General features: G+C 33.1%; 1 protein-coding gene across 1 annotated transcript in view; it reads left to right on the top strand.

The window, feature by feature from the left end:
• Nucleotides 1-191: 191 nt before the first annotated feature.
• Nucleotides 192-18,670, top strand: part of LOC118202143 (uncharacterized) — a 121,998-nt gene continuing 103,519 nt past the window's right edge. The window contains exon 1 of the mRNA XM_085815277.1: nucleotides 192-541. Coding sequence (XP_085671403.1) covers nucleotides 369-541 — 173 coding nt within the window. The 5' untranslated portion in view covers nucleotides 192-368. The remainder of the gene's footprint in view (nucleotides 542-18,670) is intronic.

Genomic DNA, 18,670 nt, shown 5'->3' on the forward strand with positions numbered 1-18,670 from the left:
TACTTTTGTTTCGTCTGTTTTAAAAAAGAGGATTCACTTAAATGTACGTTTATTGTTAGATTATTTTTAGTACTGGAAAATATCCAAATTATTCTTATTAATATCCAAATTATTTGAAGTGTAAATGGAAGTCGTCTAATCTTTAGCACATATTTGCAATTCCCCCCTTTTTTTTAGACGGCAAAGAGAATTTGTAAGTAGTTACGGTTAGGTAAATCGGCGAAGTTCTGAAGGGCGGGGATTAGTAAGATAAGGAGATTTTTCCGCCACATTTGTGTACCTGTCTTTTATACCGGTAGAGTAGTGTTTAAAGATCTTTGATTGTGGTTGTTTTACGTCAAACGATTTGTTGCTGCTACTTATAAAATATGGAGGAAACAATAAATTCTTCCAAGGTATTCTTAAAGCAGTTTTGTGATCAAGTGCAGTCTCCGACTTATGAAGAAAGTTTTAATTCAAAGATTCTAGGAAATTACTACTTAGATCCGGAAGATGTACCTTACCAGGTTATCGACTGGGTTCTTCACTACCTTGAAAACAGGTTAGTTGCGGGAATTTTTGTTGATGGACAATAAAATATATAATTTTTTCCCATCTGTAGTGTTGAATAGTTTCGTCTTTGGGAATTTATGGGTGCTTTTTTTTATTAAGCCTAAGTTAGTATAGGAATGCTCATATTTTTTTTTTTTTTTTCTTCCGGGTAATATTTACAAATGTTTAATGTTTCTTAAATTTAAAAGAAATAAAATGTACGCCGATTACCTGTTTTACGTAAATGACATGCCATCTTGACCGTATGATGCGCTGTCAGTATGAATCATTTCCCACCATTTACCTTGGGGTGGGGCTTTAACTGTAGTATTATCTTATTAGTTTTTTAATAACCTTATAATATAGTTCGTTAATATCATTAAGTTGGTTTCGTACGTGCATCAATGCCTTAAAAACTGCTGTTTTTCAGTGGTAAATAATAATAATAAAGTTGAAATTTTTTTACTTTAAAATTTTTTGCATAAAATTAAAATGTCCCCTTATTGAAAGAAGAAATGTGAATAATGCATAATTATCATAACGAGCTTTTAATGTTTACATTGCTATGACATCTCTGTACGATTTGTAGTTTTTCTTTAAAGCAAAAATTAATTTATAGTGTGAAAGGATTTAAATCTTTTGAATAAAGATTTAATGAAAGATGTTAAAATTAAACAAGTTATATCTTATTTTGCTTACTTGACTGATCATAAATCAAATAAAGACTGCAATCTTATTAATCTAATCTCTGCTATAAGTAATGCTTTGTTTGCATGTGAATGATTGCATATTATTTTATAAGCTTTTGATCTAAATTTCCATGAAATATTTGTGACTAATATATTTTTGGCTAGTCATAAACCATTTTTGCTGTAGGGGGATGCAAAATTGGAAATATCCCATGCATGAAATTCATTTTACAATGGATTGAATTCGGTTGATCTTTACATTATGGTAACTTGGCGTTTTTTTGGCGAAAATTTGGCGACCAACTCTCCTACAGCAACCCTCTATTTTTTTTTCCCGCCGCCATTTTGTCTTCACGAAGTAAAGACATGTTTCTTTTCTTTTTATCTACTGAACACTTCTTCCAACAATCTACTAGCCGAATTACACTTATTATGCTAGAAATTTTATCTAACAAAACTGCTTAATCATGACAAATATTCACTGCAAAATTGGGAAAAAGTGCACAATACCATACTCCTTATGCGTTTTTCAAAATAACACATACACATAAACCATGTACACGCCAACTTATTTTTACTTAAAAAAACATCCAAGAATTGCACAAAAATGGCATTACGCACACTCTTCACTATATCCATGTACACTGCTTTTTTCTCATAAATTAGAAAAATTTCACGAAAATACATGACAATTTTCTCAATCTTTAAACCCGGTAAAAAGAACATATATGAAATTACCTGATCGCGAAAAAGTAATGAACATTTCCACATATAAAATAAATAAAATATCCAAAAACTTTTACCTCCAAATCATCTATTACATTATACACGTCACCAACGAATTCATACCGCAAGCATTACAAATACTTAGTATCAAATATTTAAATTATTTCCATGCACGTTTACTTCAACTTAAACGTATACCAAATTCCTACAAACATAAAATTCACAAAATAACTATCATTTAATTAAAATATCACTAAACCATGTACACGTCGACTTATTTTTACTTAAAAAGAATCCCAGAATTGCACAAAAATGGCATTGCACACACTCTTCACTATATCCATGTACACTGCTTTTTTCTCATAAATTAGAAATATTTCACGAAAATACACGACAATTTTCTCAATCTTTAAACCCGGTAAAAAGAACATATATGAAATTACCTGATCGCGAAAACGTATTTACCCTTTCCAAATATGAACATTTCCACATATAAAATAAATAAAATATCCAAAAACTTTTACCTCTAAATCATCTATTATATTATAAACGTCACCAACGAATTCATACCGCAACCATTACAAATACTTAGTGTCAGATATTTAAATTATTTCCATGCACGTTTACTTCAACTGAAACGTATACCAAATTCCTACAAACATAAAATTCACAAAATAACTATCATTTAATTAAAATATAATTAAATTCAAAAGCACTACTTAAAATATAAATGAGCACATACATTAAATTAATACATACATAAATACCCATTTTGAATTCACTTTAGTTACGGCCATGGGATCCAAAAATTCACGAACACTGTTTCACACAACACAGAATAAAGCCAAATACAAAATTTCCAGATTTTTTCCCGATTTCCCCCCTTTTCCGATTAAAGAATCGTAATTCGTCCATTAATATCACATGACATATCCCATGATCTCTCATTTCCCTCACACAAAATAATGCGTAATCGGAACTGAGTACTGCTCACATTATTACCAAAGTCCCAGGTAGTAACCTTTATCGCCTCCAAAATGTCGCCAAACTACCAGTTACCATATATTGAAAAGATCAACCAAAGTTGCTTTAACTCATGGTTGACCTCAGATATTTTTGAAAAATGTCTAAAACCTTTAGCTAAATATGTGGTTTTACACAAATGAAAAATTTCTTTAATGATAAGCAGTTGTAGAACTCGACCTCAAGATACCAAAGATAAGTATGAAGATGTTAAGTTTTTTTTCTTTCTTTCTAAATACAACTGCGAAACTGCAACGTGTGAATCAAGAGGAGATAAAAAGTACTTAGATGCATTATAGCAAAAGGATTGGATTGGATTGTTCAGTTATGGCAAAGCACACGAGGGCTATCTACCTAAAGGGAGGGATGCCTTTGTGGAGGACTTTCGAAGGGAAACTGGCTCGTATACACGTTACACATGGGGAAAACGACGAAAAATGCCCATGCAGCCAGCCTGTTCGCATATTATAGCAAAAGAATTTCAAAGAAGGCCATAATGGGAATTGAAAGTAATCGGCCTTTACATGTAATAAGTTTACATGGCTGCACATCTGAACTTGCAAAAGTATGGAATTATGATGTCACTGAAAAAACAGTTCCAAATGCTCCAAAATAGAAAGCTGTCTTTATCACCAAGATTGATATTACTGATAATAGTAGTGCCAATGATGCCTGTGGACAAGTAGAGGAACTGAATAGTATGTGGCTGTAGGATAGTTAAAGAATAATGAAAAATTGTAAGATTATTTATTTGTAAATAACAATGTTGAGACCTCAAAAATTCCTACTGAAAAGGACATAAAGGAGAGCATAGAAAATAGTAACAAATCTTACTCAAAAGCCATATTAAATGCTTTTGATACTTTATGACATAATTTTCACTTTAAGGAAAATATATCAAAAGACAGAACTACTCTTATATGTGCCCTCAGGTCATCAAAAGTCTCGCCAAACATTTTTGGCGAGAAACTCCACTCTGCCATATTACTATCTAAATTTTTTGTTTATGTTTTGAACTTTAAGCCTAAAATGTCTTCAAAAACGCACAATTTAAGCTAACGATCCGAAACAAAAACAAAAAATTTAGATAGCAAAAACGTAAAGTTTCTAACCAAAATCATTTGACAAGAATCCATGTACACAGCAATATGTTTCAACTTAAAAAAATCTTTGAATTGCACGATCTAGGCAACGAATGAATCGATGAACTACGCACACCTGGCTTTAATAAATTAACATAACAATAAATTTCAAAGAATACCATGTACACAGCGTTCTGCTTCAACTTTTAAAACGCATTTACGAATTGCACAATCTAGGCACTACTCATTAATCAATAAAATAACTAAAATAAATTTTGGTTGATCTTTGGATTATGGTAACTTGGTGATTTTTTGGCAAAAATTTGGCGACCAACTCTGTTACAGCAACCCTCTGTTTTTTTTTTTCGCCGCCATTATGTCTTCACGAAGTAAAGACATGTTTTTTTTTTCATTTTATTTACTCAACACTTTTTCCAACAATCTACTAGCCGAATTACACTTATGCTAGAAATTTTATGGAATAAAACTGCTTAATCATGACAAATATTAACTGCAAAATTGGGAAAAAGTGCAGAATCGCAAACTCTTTGCCGCGTTTTTCAAAATCGCACATACACAGTAACCATGTACACGTCGACTTATTTTTACTTAAAAAAACATCCCAGAATTGCACAAAAATGGCATTGCACACACTCTTGACTTTATCCATCTAAACTGCTATTTTCTCATAAATTACAAAAATTTGCACGAAAATGCAGGAAAACTTTGTGAATCTTTAGATTCGGTAAAAAGGACATATGAAATTACCTGATCGCGAAAAAGTATATACCCTTTCCAAAGACGAACATTTGCATGTATAAAATAAATAAAACATCCAAAAATTTTTACCTCTAAGTTATCTATTATAAATGTCACCAACGAATCTATAACAAAACATTAAAAATGGTTACAAATACTTAGTCTTAAATATTTAAATTATTTCCATGCACGTTTACTTCCACTGACACGTTTACCAAATTGCTACAAACATATAATTCACAAAATAACTATCATTTAATTAAAATATAATTAAACCATGTACACGTCAACTTATTTTTACTTAAAAAAACATCCCAGAATTGCACAAAAATGGCATTGCGCACACTCTTCACTATATCCATGTACACTGCTTTTTTCTCATAAATTCAAAAAACTTCACGAAAATGAATGAAAATTTTGTGAATCTTTAAATTCGATAAAAAGGACATATATGAAATTACCTGATCGCGAAATTGTATATAACCTTTCCAAGGATGAACATTTGCACGTATAAAATAAATAAAATATCCAAAAACTTTTCCCTCTAAATTATCTATTATAAACCTCACCTACCAATTTCTAACGCAAACATTAAAAATGGTTCCAAATACTTAGTGTCAAATACTTAAATTTTTTCCATGCACATTTACTTCTACTCAAACGTATTCCAAAATACTACAAACATATAACTCTCAAAATCACGATCATTAAATTAAAATATATATAAATTAAAAAACACTACTTAAAATATAAATAAGTACATACATTAAATTAATAAAAATTAGCTTACAATCCTAATTACTTTAAACTAAATCATTGCTAATAACAATTTTCCAATAATACCATATTAATTTTACTACTTACATTTAGAACAATGCATAAAAATAATATCCTCAAATAATTAAAAATAGTAACTTACCTAATCTTCTACAGAATCTTGAGTGCATAGCGGATCACAAAATGTCCATTTTCACCAGATTTCTTGCACCGCCATTCAAACTTATCTAACGCCATTTAAACTATCTGTAATATCCTTCCTTTCACACAATCTCATTTCATACCCACATGTTGGACATTCATACTTATCCGCAATTATGCAATTCTTTTCAATTACACATAAACGGAATAAAAATTTCGGATTTACTTTATATAGGGCCATGGGATCCAAATATTAAACAACACTGTTTCACAGAACATAGAATGAAACTAATGCTGTACAGCAGATATTTTTAAAAATTTACACCCTTTTCCGATTAAAGAACAGTGATTCATCCATTAATGTAACATGACATATCTCATGATCTCTCATTTCCCTCACACAAAATAATGCGTAATCGGAATTCAGTACTTCTCACATTGTTCCCAAAGTCCTAGGTAGTAACCTTTATCGCCTCCAAAATGTTGCTAAACTACCTGTTACCATATTCCAAAGATCAACCTAAATTTCAAACAATTCAAAAAAACAACAATAAGGGCAGAAATTCATACTAAAAAAACAACATAACATTCTACAAAATAAGAACAAGAATAAAATAAAATGCACTTACCATGAATGAATGCTTTTTTGAATAGCAGAAATACCAATTTCATACCGCCTTTAACATGCCGCCACGTAATCACCGTAATATTTATATGACAGCCAGACACACTATCCAGAAAATCCATACTATAGTTCACAAATTAAATGATCAAAACCTTCTTATCCTAAATCCTTGTGAGATTTCCAGCCATCCAAAAAAATAGCTGTACAAGTCTCAATCCACTCTTTAATACACTGCATCACTGTTTCCTTACTTCTATCATGCACAGCTGCTAAAAATAATGTCCCAGACTCTCTTACAACCACGTCTCTCATTGCAACATAGGCCTTTTCAAAACACGCACGACACGAACCATCGAGCAATTAAACCAGTCCAGCGAAAAGCTTTCAACATCAAAAGGGTTGCCATATAACACGCTGTCGCACCAAAAACTGCCGCAGAACACATATCACCACATTTGGTGATCTTAGGGCGCATATAAGAGTAGAGCCCAAAAGACTTTTCCACACATTACAAAGATATGAGACTTCAGACAGTAGAAACAAAATAAAGTAACTGATTATTTTTCAGAATTAATTTGTTATTTTCATATATAACTTTGATGGAATGGATATATTAATGCATGTAATGTGTATTTATATTTCATTTTACGTTTAAAAGTAAGAAAGCTTCCCGGTACTTTTCCGTTTCGCCGGCGCAAATCTCGCCAAGCAGACTTTGTTGGCGACAACATGCAGTATACACATAAAAAATGTTAATTCTAAGAATTTTTTTTTTATTTTGAAGGCATAAACATTTTAATATGGTTTAAAATTTTGTAAAAAGCCAATAAATAAAGACAATAAATTTGTAAAAAGACATTAATTTAAGAATTTACTATGATTTCATGGTTCAAAATCCTGATTTGCCGGTTCGTATCACGTGACCCCAAGTGATCTCATCTCACGTAAACTACGCTACTAAAATCTAATTCGCTCAGTAATTATCTACATTAATTTCAAGTTAAATCTTAATTTGGAATACAAGTTTAAATGCAAGAATTATTTCAATTCGTACGAATAGCTTACTCAGAAATTATGTAAAACCGCAGTGCTTTACTTCGCTAGTGCATTCTCATTAGAATTGATGAATTTAACACTTGATTTCGCCTTCGGATGAGCGGTGTAATTGCGTTCTAATTGACTTATTACCGTGAATTGTCTTAGGGGATAAAATTTAAATATCGTGTAAAAATTCTATATGCCAGTATTGAAAGAAACAATCTGATAAGAAATGGCTTCAACTTGTTTTGAAACTGAGGCGTAAAAGGTTACCAGCGAAGATATTTCGTCTGGCATCAGTTAAACCATTATTGGCGACTTTATCGTTTGCGCCGGCAAAACGGAAAAGTACCAGCTTCCCATATCAGATCGTTTTGTATCATAATCGCTTTAGCAAAGTTTTTTTGCAGGATTCTGTGACTTCATTAAATAGAGGTTTGACTGTAGTGGTATTATAAATTTTTAGATATCCACACTTCAGAATTTATACTCTATAGCCTAAAGATAGTTATGTTTACAAGTGGTTAAGAATTCTAGCAGTTTAAAAGGTAAAAGTATATTTACGGATACCCCTTGATGAAAATTGGTGATTTTTAGCGGTACATGGATACCAAGTTCGTAGCTTGTGTAGCAGCGATTTTTGCACCTAAAAAAATGAAAACGTTAACGAAAAGGTCAAAGTTCACGGATTTACACGTGGAGAAATCATTTAAAAATTAGTAACTTTTCTTCTAATTAACTTACCGACTTCAAACAAGTATCAACATTTAGATTTTTGCGAAATATTTAATGTTTCGCTTCCTATTTTTTTAAACATCTATGCATTCGTGTTATATACTTCTGTTACTGTTAAAAATTGCATTCACATTTTATACATTTTGAATTTCGTGTGTGATAAAATAAAACAATAAATAGAAACACTCTCTTCATTTATTTGTTAATTGATTGTAGGTTGGTTTATCCCATTGATAAGTGGATTAGACTCCAATAAATGACAATTGCTACTTTTTTCAATATTTAAAATTTACTTCTGATTTTTTTTTTTTTTTTTAGATTAACGATTATCTATGCAGATATTTAAACAAGAAGTAGAAATTACTATTTAAAATACTAATTTCAATTTTCACTAAAAATTTCTTTTCGTTCAGGGTTTTAAATTGAATATGTGTTCCTTGGAGATGGTATATGGAAACTTTTCTTATTATAAATAATTATGGGCTAATCTTTGGAATATGGTAACAGGTAGTTTGGCGACATTTTGGTAAGGCGATAAAGGTTACTAGCTAGGACTTTAGCAGTGTACCTGGATAAAGTCAAGAGTGTACGCAGTGCCATTTTTGTGCAATTCTGGGATGTTTTTTTAAGTGAAAATAAATCGACGTGTACATGGTTACCGTGTATGTGCAATTCTTAAAAACGTGGCAAGCAGTTTGCGATTCTGCACTTTCTCCCAATTTCGCACCTAATCTTTGTCATGATTAAGCACTTTTGTGCCATAAAAGTTCTAGCATAAGCGTAATTCGGCTAGCAGATTGTTAGAAAAAAATGTTGAGTTAAAAAAAAAAAATGCCTTTACTTCGTGAAAACAAAATGGCGTCCAAACAAAAACTAGCAGGTTGCTGTAGCAGGGTTGGTCGCCAAATTTTCGCCAAAAAATCGCCGAGTTACCATAATCCAAAGATTAACCTAATTATGAATTATTAATTGCATTAGTATATATATATGGATACAATTTTGTGTTTGATTAGATTAAAGTTTATAAAAAATAAAGTAATTTTAATAATGAATCTACTGTTTGAATAATAAATGAGAAAATTTTCGCAATTACACTTTCTACAACGGCCCATTAGCGGATGAGTGGTAAAGTCACTGAACACTGGTAGTTCGGTCAAACTTTCGAATCCCGGCGAACGGGCTGGCTGCATAGGTGTTTTTGTTATTTTGTGCATGTGTAACGCGTATGCAATATCTTGTGCATGCAAACGTGAATAAAGTGGGTGCACCCCAAGCAAAACCGCTGAACACTGGTAGTTCGGTCCAAATTTCGAATCCTGGTGAGCGGGCTGGCTCCATGGGTGTTTTCGTGATTTTCCGGTTGTGTATAGTGTATGCAGTATCTTCTGGATGCATACATGAATAAAGTGGGCGCAGCACAAGTGATAGTCGGACGGCGCCAAGTCCGGGCTGTACGGCGGGTGATCGAACTGCTCCCAATGAAACTGTCGAATTAACGATTGAGTGACACCAGCAGTATGGGGCCGAGCATTGTCATGGAGCAACACAATTCATTTACTGAGCATTCCTCTTCATTTGTTTTGAATGGCATGCCTTAGTTTTGTTAAAGTCTCACAATATCGTGCCGCATTAATAGTTTCACCTCTGGGAAGAAATTCAGTAAGCAAAATGCCTTTCCTATCCCAGAAGACAGTGCACATGATTTTTTGTGATAACATTGTCACTTTGAACTTTTGTTTTTTCGGAGAATGAGTGTGTTTCCACTCCATCGATTGTTGTTTCGATTCTGGTGTGAAATGACACACCCAAGTTTCATCACCTGTCACAATTTGGTTTTAAAAGTTTTCTCCCTCATCACTGTACCAAGTGAGAAATGTCAGGGCACTACCAAGTCGCTTTGTTTTGTGAACATCAGTGAGCATTTTTGGAACCCATCGGGAACACAGTTTGCGATAATTCAAGCGGTCAGATACAATTTCGAACAAAACAGTACGTGAAATTTGTGGAAATGCCTCTGAAAGAGTACTTAGTTTCCGAATATGCTATGTATATTTATAACTGCGAAACAAATGCAAATTAAAACGGAAACAACATACACTCACATGCACAAAGATTTAGCGTCACAAGAGCAATAGCAGCTCATTGGTTCATTTTCGAAACCCCTCCCTCAGTGGCTGCGCTGATATGCACTTGTTAAATATGCTTACAGGCAGTAATATTTAATAGTAGCAAGGGCTAAACGTTAAAATACTTGATCAATATACATAACAGTGTAAAGTGCATAAGAATAATTCATAAAATTATAAATTAAGTAAAAATATTTCAAACAGTACCTATGAAAGTTTTACTTATCTCTCAGGAACGCTATAAACACGCAGGCAGCCATGTCTATCTGTTGCTATCTTTAAAACTATTATCGTTGTCTTCTCCAGATTGGCTGAGACCCCCCCGCGCGCTCTTCAATCGGTGACCTGATTCATGGGCGCGAAACTGAAACCTTAGTCTTTGCTTGTGAGTATACTCTTAAATCGTCTGCATACCACACTAATTCATTTCGGACTTTTTACGTTACAGGAAAATCTCATGTAACATTTTAATTTCTGTAACTTTACAAAGCTTTTGCCTGTAAAGAACAAACTTTTTACTTCCTTGTACGAAGTAAAAAGGAAGTATTGTATTCGCAAAAGTTTCAGGCAGCATATTTCAATGAAAATATCCATTTAGACTGCTATCGAATGCAATTTAACGATGTTTTTGCATGATATCTATACATAAGGACAGAATAAAATACACTTTTCCTCCAAAAAAATTATAAAACTGCTTTAAAATAAATTCTAAAGAGAATTTTTCATGGCGTCTGTACGAACTTATGTACGTACGTACATATCTCGCATAACTCAAAAGCGAGTAGCCTCAGAACGTTGAAATTTTGTATATAGGACTGCTATAACATGTAGATGTGCACCTCGTATTTTGGTTGCAATCGGCCGCACCAAACATATATAAGTATATTTATATATATATCCACACGGTTACCCAGCTCAGTGATCTCAGTTTCTTTACTCTTATATGTTTGTAAATTGTACATATTTTGCTTTAAAAATGATTGAATTATGTTGTTCTTATCTTCCGGTTAAGGTTTTTATGCCTTTAGTAAATCTTAATGCAATTGTTTTAGAATTATCAACAATTTTAAAGTTGTTTAAGTGCCGTTAAGCCTAATAATTTTTTTGATGGCAACCATTGCTTGTTTACATTTGAAACAGCAGGATAGTGGATTTGTTGCCAATCTAGAGAAACTTAGCTTTCCAACAACAAAGATAACGCCTTCATTTTATTATTGCGAATTAAATTATGCTTAATCCTTTCTGGAATTTTTTCGACGAAATAAGTATTTTAAGATTTATTTCGTAATTTTTAATACAGATATTTTGAGTTTTCATGTATTTTTGTCTTGTCGTGAAGTGAAAACTGAATTAATTGAATGAGAAATACTCAATCGTCTGTGGAAAACTTTCTTTTTTGTTTTGTTTGCTTAATTTCTATTATACATCATTCTAGCTTTATTATAGTATTTGAATAGAACATGTGGCAACGATTAGATAATTCTTTAAATGATATAAATTTTGTGCATTCTGATTTCGTTTTCTTCTTATTTAGCCAAGATTTTACTTCATTTTCTTTACTTATAGATTTACTATCAAATTACAAAGCGCAATGGACTTTGTTCCTGCCAAAGCAGGTAGACTTTGTGTGTAAATAGTTTTTACTCTTGTGAAACGCTTCAGTGTACTTCAAATTGTGTTTTTCATCATTTTACTTGCCAATTATTGCTTATCAGAAGAATAATTTTTATGTAATTTTAAAAATGCCTTACAATACATACATCCTGCAAGAGATGGCGCAACCAGAGCTCCAGTCAACTAAAATGCTTTTGATCCCTACTAATAGATGGCGCCATTTGAGCACCTCATTTGTTCAAAGTTTACTTATTCTACGGACGGCAGCATGGGAGCCTCCGTCGCTTGTAATCTGCGAGTTCTAGTACATGTGTATGAGTACTTCCATTTTATTGAATACAACTTACTCGATTCTTCAAGCATTTAAAAGTCAAGTAACATATATTGGTAAAGGTGGTTAATGGTCGATTGCCTCTTACTAAGTGATAAGACATAGACATAGACATGGTTATAATATGAATCATATATTGGTAAAGGCCGTTAATGGTCGATTGCCTCTTACTAAGTGACATAGACATAGTTATAATATGATTGATGTTGTAATAGTCGTTGTGTATTGATTTTCTGTTGTATGGATTGAATTTGTGCAGTTTTATAGTAGTATTGAACTTTTGTTATATAGCATTTTCAACCATGTTTTGCATTTATCGTTTCTCTGAATTGTGAAGGATCTGTTTGGATTTTCTTCATCTTGTTGAGTTCCGTTCAACTTCTAGATGCCTTTGGCCTTTTTCCTTTTGGTACCTATCTCACTTTTCCTTTCTCCTTTTTCTAATCCGAGATTTTTTCAATTTCCCGAATTCATTATGTGCTTAATTTAAGGAACTGACAAGGTTGCACCTGCAATAGCTCGGTAATATAGAATTGTCTAAATCTATAATATGAACGAAATATAATACTGTTAAGTGAACCTAGCGCCAGAGTAATGGTAAACAAATAGAGTGAATTTTATAGAATGCATTTATTCTATTGTGGTTTATGCGCTGTCGGCAAAGTAGATTTAATTCAATCCAATAAGTTTAAATGGAATGCAAGAAAAATGCGTATAATTTGGTATTCGGTACAAGGAAGTCATGTGGTGCACACATCAGATTTTTTTTTACAGTGGAGGCATCTAATTTTGAATAACGTAATCCTCCACTGAATATTGGTATCTGGCAACTCTATTTTGGAATTTGGTTTGTTATCGATTTCATATTTTGTAAATAACAAATTTTTGATTAACAAACTCAAAGATTTCAAAGCGAGCAATAGCAACTCTGTACGGGGGGGGGACATTTTTATCTCCAGCGCGTGAGATTGTGTATTAGAAATTCTAAAGATATGCTCTTTTAAATAATTTGCGATATTGCTGTTGAATTGAATTTTATGGTTTAAATGCGAAGAACATGATATTTAATAAATAAAGGTAACACACAAAACGTAATATAAAGTCTAAAAGCTTTCAGAATTTTTTTAAAAAAATATTTCTCTTTAGAAATTGAAAAATAATCATTGTAAAATGTAGTGGTGGTACTAAGGTTTTCAGTTTTTGTTTAGATGGTACGCGTTAGTCAAAAGGTTGAGAACCGCTTATCTAGACCATTGCTTTTATATAGAGAGAAACAAAACTGGTGGTTTGGATTAGTCTTCAACTACAGTAATGAACTGCCTGCCTTCAGAGGTTGCGTTTTGCTTATTTTTAAAAGCCAACTGCATGTTTTGCATTTTTCAGGAGCAATAAATTACATCTCGGTAACACACTTTTAGGAGATCAATATGTTTTCTGGGAATGAATGGTGTTCATATGTAAATGCGTACAGCATTGAAAATAAAAAAACGCCGTGTTGAGTTTTTCAAAGCAGAATTTTCTTAACAGGCTGCAAACTGTTTTTCGTAAATGCCGGTTGGCAGTTTCTGATTGCTGTCAGCTTGGTACCTTCTTAAAGCTATGGGGACGAAGTCTGTTTTACTGGAGTCTGTTTAAGTTTTTACTGGAGCATATTACAAGTTCGGTCTCCCGGTTTTTACTTTGCAGATGGCTGATGAAATTTTAATAATATAAATAATTTTGTTTGAGAATAGAAACTTTATCAAATATGTAAACAGGGAAATGGGAATTTTAGGGATGGAAATTTTAATTTCATAAGAATTATTAACTTATGAGGTAGCGAGTTCCAAACAATTCTAAATGGGGTATGTATATATAAACCTTTATTTAAAAATGACTAGGTCTGTTTTAATAAATGCGTGTAATAAGTTAGTTTTATTTGATGCAAAAGGGTAAAATGCTTTGCGCTTTACACTTGTACTTATATTTTTCTAATCATTGGTTCCCTGATGCTGTCTGAGCCATAACTTTGCTTAAGTGTTTTATACATTATTTAATTTTAATAAAGATTTTATATTTGGTTTACTTTGCGATATGCATGTATTAAATTATACCCGAGAAGGTACTAAACCATAACATATTATTTCATTAGATGTGCTGTTACATAAATAGTTCGAAGTTTGTTTTTGTCAAAACACCACTTTGTGTATGTATTTTCCTAAAGTCTTGTATGTATGGTGTGTTATGTCTTATTTCCATATTTTAGTTTGTAGTCGATCAGTGATTTGGTAAAAGTCCAGCCCTTGGCAAAGAAAGGAACCCCCTCCTCCCAGTCTTTCCTTATCACAGACTTATTGTAATCTTTTAAGCACCATTTGAACAAACGGATTGTAGCGTTTTCTTTTAAACATTTTCCTGTGCCAAGTTTTTCTAATTTCCCGTTGGTGAGTCAGATACCATGTCGAAAGAATAAAAATAATTTATCGCTGTCTGAGGTAGCGGTATACATGTTTAAGAGGTTTCTTTTTCTTATTTCTCGCCAAGTTCAATGTTCACATTCCAACCATTGAAAAAGCCTTTTTAAGACATGAGTGACAAGTGCAACTGTTTTCTCGTTGTTGACGAGATTTAAAAAACATTTAAAAAAGCTGAACTTTGAATCGAAGACTGAATTTGAAGACTTAACGAGAGATATTATGGGAGTAAAACAGTTAAAATTTACTTCTTGCTAATTTTAACAAGACCGAGACAAAAAAAAAAAAAAAAAAAAAAAAAAAAAAAATATCGCGAGCCGTATTGTCGGCACTTTCTAAGTAAAACAGGAATTTCGTTATGTCGGAGGGAACTTTCAAGTAACATAATGGATAAAGAAGGTATTTTTACGGATTTCAGAATGCGTTGATTCTCTGAAGAATAATCTAGAACAATGATTCTCAACCGGCGGTATGCTAAGAAACAACGTATTTTTAAAACTATTAAATACAAAAATTAACCCCAACATTTTGTTTAGGTTTTCTCTTTAACACTTGTACATTTATGCGCTCAAAGTCAATAGCCGCTGGTAGACTTTAGGAAAATAATCCGTTTTTATTTTCACAAATATTCTTTTAGCCACAGACATAATAAAATTTGTCATGAATGATGTTTTTAAAAGGAGTAATAGAAATGAATGCTGCATTTAATAGGAAAAAAAATTAGTTCCTTTAAAAGCATAATAGTATTTCGTGAATCCTTTTTGAGTTGATCGATTTATTAGCATGCCTACGCTTTATATCGCCACAATGTTCCGGCTCATATTCCTCTATTTTCAGTTAAAATATTTTTTTTACTTCAATTTGCTGTCTCTAACAGCAGGTATTTCGTCTTCTTTTTGCCTTTTATGCTTTACTTTTCTACGCGATCTGGGAATATCGTCGTTTGTTTTTGAAGAAGTCGTAATGTATTGTGCATTTAAATACACTGGTGAAAGAAATTAAAAAATTTTCATATTTGATCTACGATCTCCAGAACTACTGGACAGATTTTTAATAAAATTTGATGTGAACATAGATTGATATAATTACAAACAAAATAAACATTCAACAGTTATAATAGACACACAAGTTCGTGTATAACACTCATAGGAGTCTGAAGGTCTGAAACAGCAGTTGCAGAAGACACAAAAGAAATGGGTTAATAGGGGGTATGGTCCCCTCTTACAACAATACAAGCCTCGCAGTGTGATGTCATACTGGAAATAAGGCAGTTTATCAGTGCCTGTGACAATTGGTCCCACTCATTCAGCAATGCTGTTTTCAGGTCCTGGGTGGTTCTCGGAGGAGAGTTGCATTTGCCCTCCCCAGAGCATTCCATATATGCTCTATAGGGTTGAGGTCTGGAGACCTGGCTGGCCAATCTATCTGGCGAATATCCTCGCTCTCGAGAAATTCGACCAGAAGAGCTGTATGTGGCCTTGCATTATCGTCCTATAAGATAAACTCGCGGCCCACTGCAGCCCGGAAAAGGCGAACATAGAGCTCAAAGACCTCCTCCCTATACCTCACACTAGTTACTAGAAGCATACTAGTTACTAATTCTAGAAGCAGTGGTTTTTCTTTCAGTCTGCCAAAGACGTGAAGAGGTGCGTGGCCATCCAACATGATGCCTGCCCAAACTATTACACCACCATAATTGTTGATTTCGCAGACATTGGAGGGTAGGTAGCGGGTCCCTGGCTCTCTCCATGTGAAAGTATGGCGAGAATCGGTGTTTAGGCTAAAACGGGACTCAGTAAACAGAACGGTTGCCAATTGCTCCGTACTCCAGTCACTATGCTGCTTGTGCCATGCTAATCAGACTCTCCTGTTTGCACATGTGAGCGGGATGTAAACAGCCAGTTTTTTGGCAAACAACCCTATCTCATTCAGTCTTTTGGAAACAGTTCACCCTTGTTACACGGGTTCCTGTGGCTGCATGCAGGTCCCGAGAGAGCTGAAAAACTGTAGCCTCTCTGTTACACCTCGCTGAAATGGCCAAATAGTGATCTTCTCTGGCCGTCGTGGCTCTTGGACGACCTTGCCCAGGCTTTCTCTCGATGGATCCAGTATCCTGGAACTGTTTCCATAGGTTACACACGACGCTGGGTGTTAAATTCTCTGCATATCTGGATTTGCAATTGGCCTGCCCTTAGCCTCCCCACAATTCGCCACCTCATTTTATCATCTAAACGTTGATGGTTACTCATTTTTACTGTTCCGATGTGAATTTAACTTAATGCTGCAAGATAACACCAAGAGATCGCCGAGGTGTGCTAGCGAACACAATTTGTCTTCTTACCCTCCACGTGCTTATGAAGCCTGTTTTTCTTCTGGCTCTGCCTACACACAAGTGTACGCTTATGTATTTGCCATACAAGATTTGCACTTTTATCTAGAAGCAGTGGTTTTTCCTTCAGTTCAGTTCTTTTCATGCAATTCGATAAAAAATGCGAATTCTCTTAATTTATTTCACCAGTGTATTTGGGAAAAAATACTAAAGCAAACCTAGATTTTTCAAAATGGGAAAATGGCTAGGATTGAGGAGTGACTAAGTAGAAAATTAAGAATCCAGGACAATCTACTAGCATTGTGAATATTGAAAAGAAAAAGTGTTTATAGAAAATATAATGAAAGTTATTTTTCATTTGGTTACTTGGAATGGAGGGGAAATGGACTCTCAATTTGTTGTTTGCGGTGAACTGTTATCGAATCAAAGTATGAAACCATCGTTTCTTAAAACACATTTGAATCTAAGCATGCCAGTTTTAAGGATGAATCTGAAGATATTTTAAGAGGAATTTATCAGAGTTCAAAAATAGTAAACAAGTAATGAAAGGTTTTGTTATTTCAAGTTAAAAACTTTGGAAGCTAGTTGCATAGTAAACTTAATAATTGCCAAGACTGAGCTGGCTCACACTATTTGAGAAAACCTTCTATTATTACCAGGAGCTAAAGATATTGTTTCGACATTATTAAAAATCGGCTAATGAACTTGATAATATTCCATTATCAAATGATACAGTCAAGTCGACGAATTCATGAAATGGCAAATTCCATAAAGGAGACACTTATTCAAAATTTAAAACACGGTGAGTATTTTGCATTGCAATCAGATGAAAATATTGATGTAACAAACTTTGTTCAATTATTAGTTTAGATACCTTTTAAAGATAAACAAATTGCCAAAAAGTATTAATTTTTTTAAGCTCTTCATGATAGAGCAGTAGCATGTGAAATTTTCAAAGTAATTGACAATTTAATGTCTGAGAATGATATTCCTTGGAATAAATACTGCAGTGATGGAGCTCGGGCTTTAACAGGAAAACATTCCAATGAGATTTCTGAAATAAAAAAGCTGCACCTGAAACTAAATTTACTCACTGCTCTATTCATCGGTGAAGCTTTAGTAGCCAACAGAATCCCCGAAAACCTGAAAATTGTTTTGAATTAAGGTATGAAAATTGTTAATTTTATTAAAAGGCGAGCTTTAAATTCAAGATTATTTACCATGTTATCTCAAGAGATCGACAGTAAATAAGAAACGCTTTTATTACATTCCATTGTAAGGTTGATTATCCAGAGGCAAAGTTTTAAGGAAAAATATTTAGTGAATTATGGTTGCCATATTTAGCTGATATTTTTGGAAAGTTAAATAGATTAAATTTAGGATTACAAAGATGAATTGTTAATTTGTTTACCATTAGAGATAAAATAATGCACATAAAAAAATCTGATGCGAACACCAGATGACTTCCTTGTGCGGAATATTCAATTATATGCATTTTTGCTGCATTCCATTTAAACTTATTTCCTCGAAATTCATTAGAGATAGATTTCCAAGTCAGTAAATTTAGTTCTCATGTCACGACAAGGCCAATAAAACCAAAAAAACTTCCAAATATCTTGATTAAAAATTAAAAAATGTAGAAAAACATGAAACACCAAATATAGTTAAATCTATTTTTTTTTATGTATTTT

This window comes from Stegodyphus dumicola, chromosome 4 (assembly GCF_044657685.1).
Source record: "Stegodyphus dumicola isolate Sdum_Otavi_A_Nest chromosome 4, ASM4465768v1".
Classification (NCBI taxonomy): Eukaryota; Metazoa; Arthropoda; class Arachnida; order Araneae; family Eresidae; genus Stegodyphus; species Stegodyphus dumicola.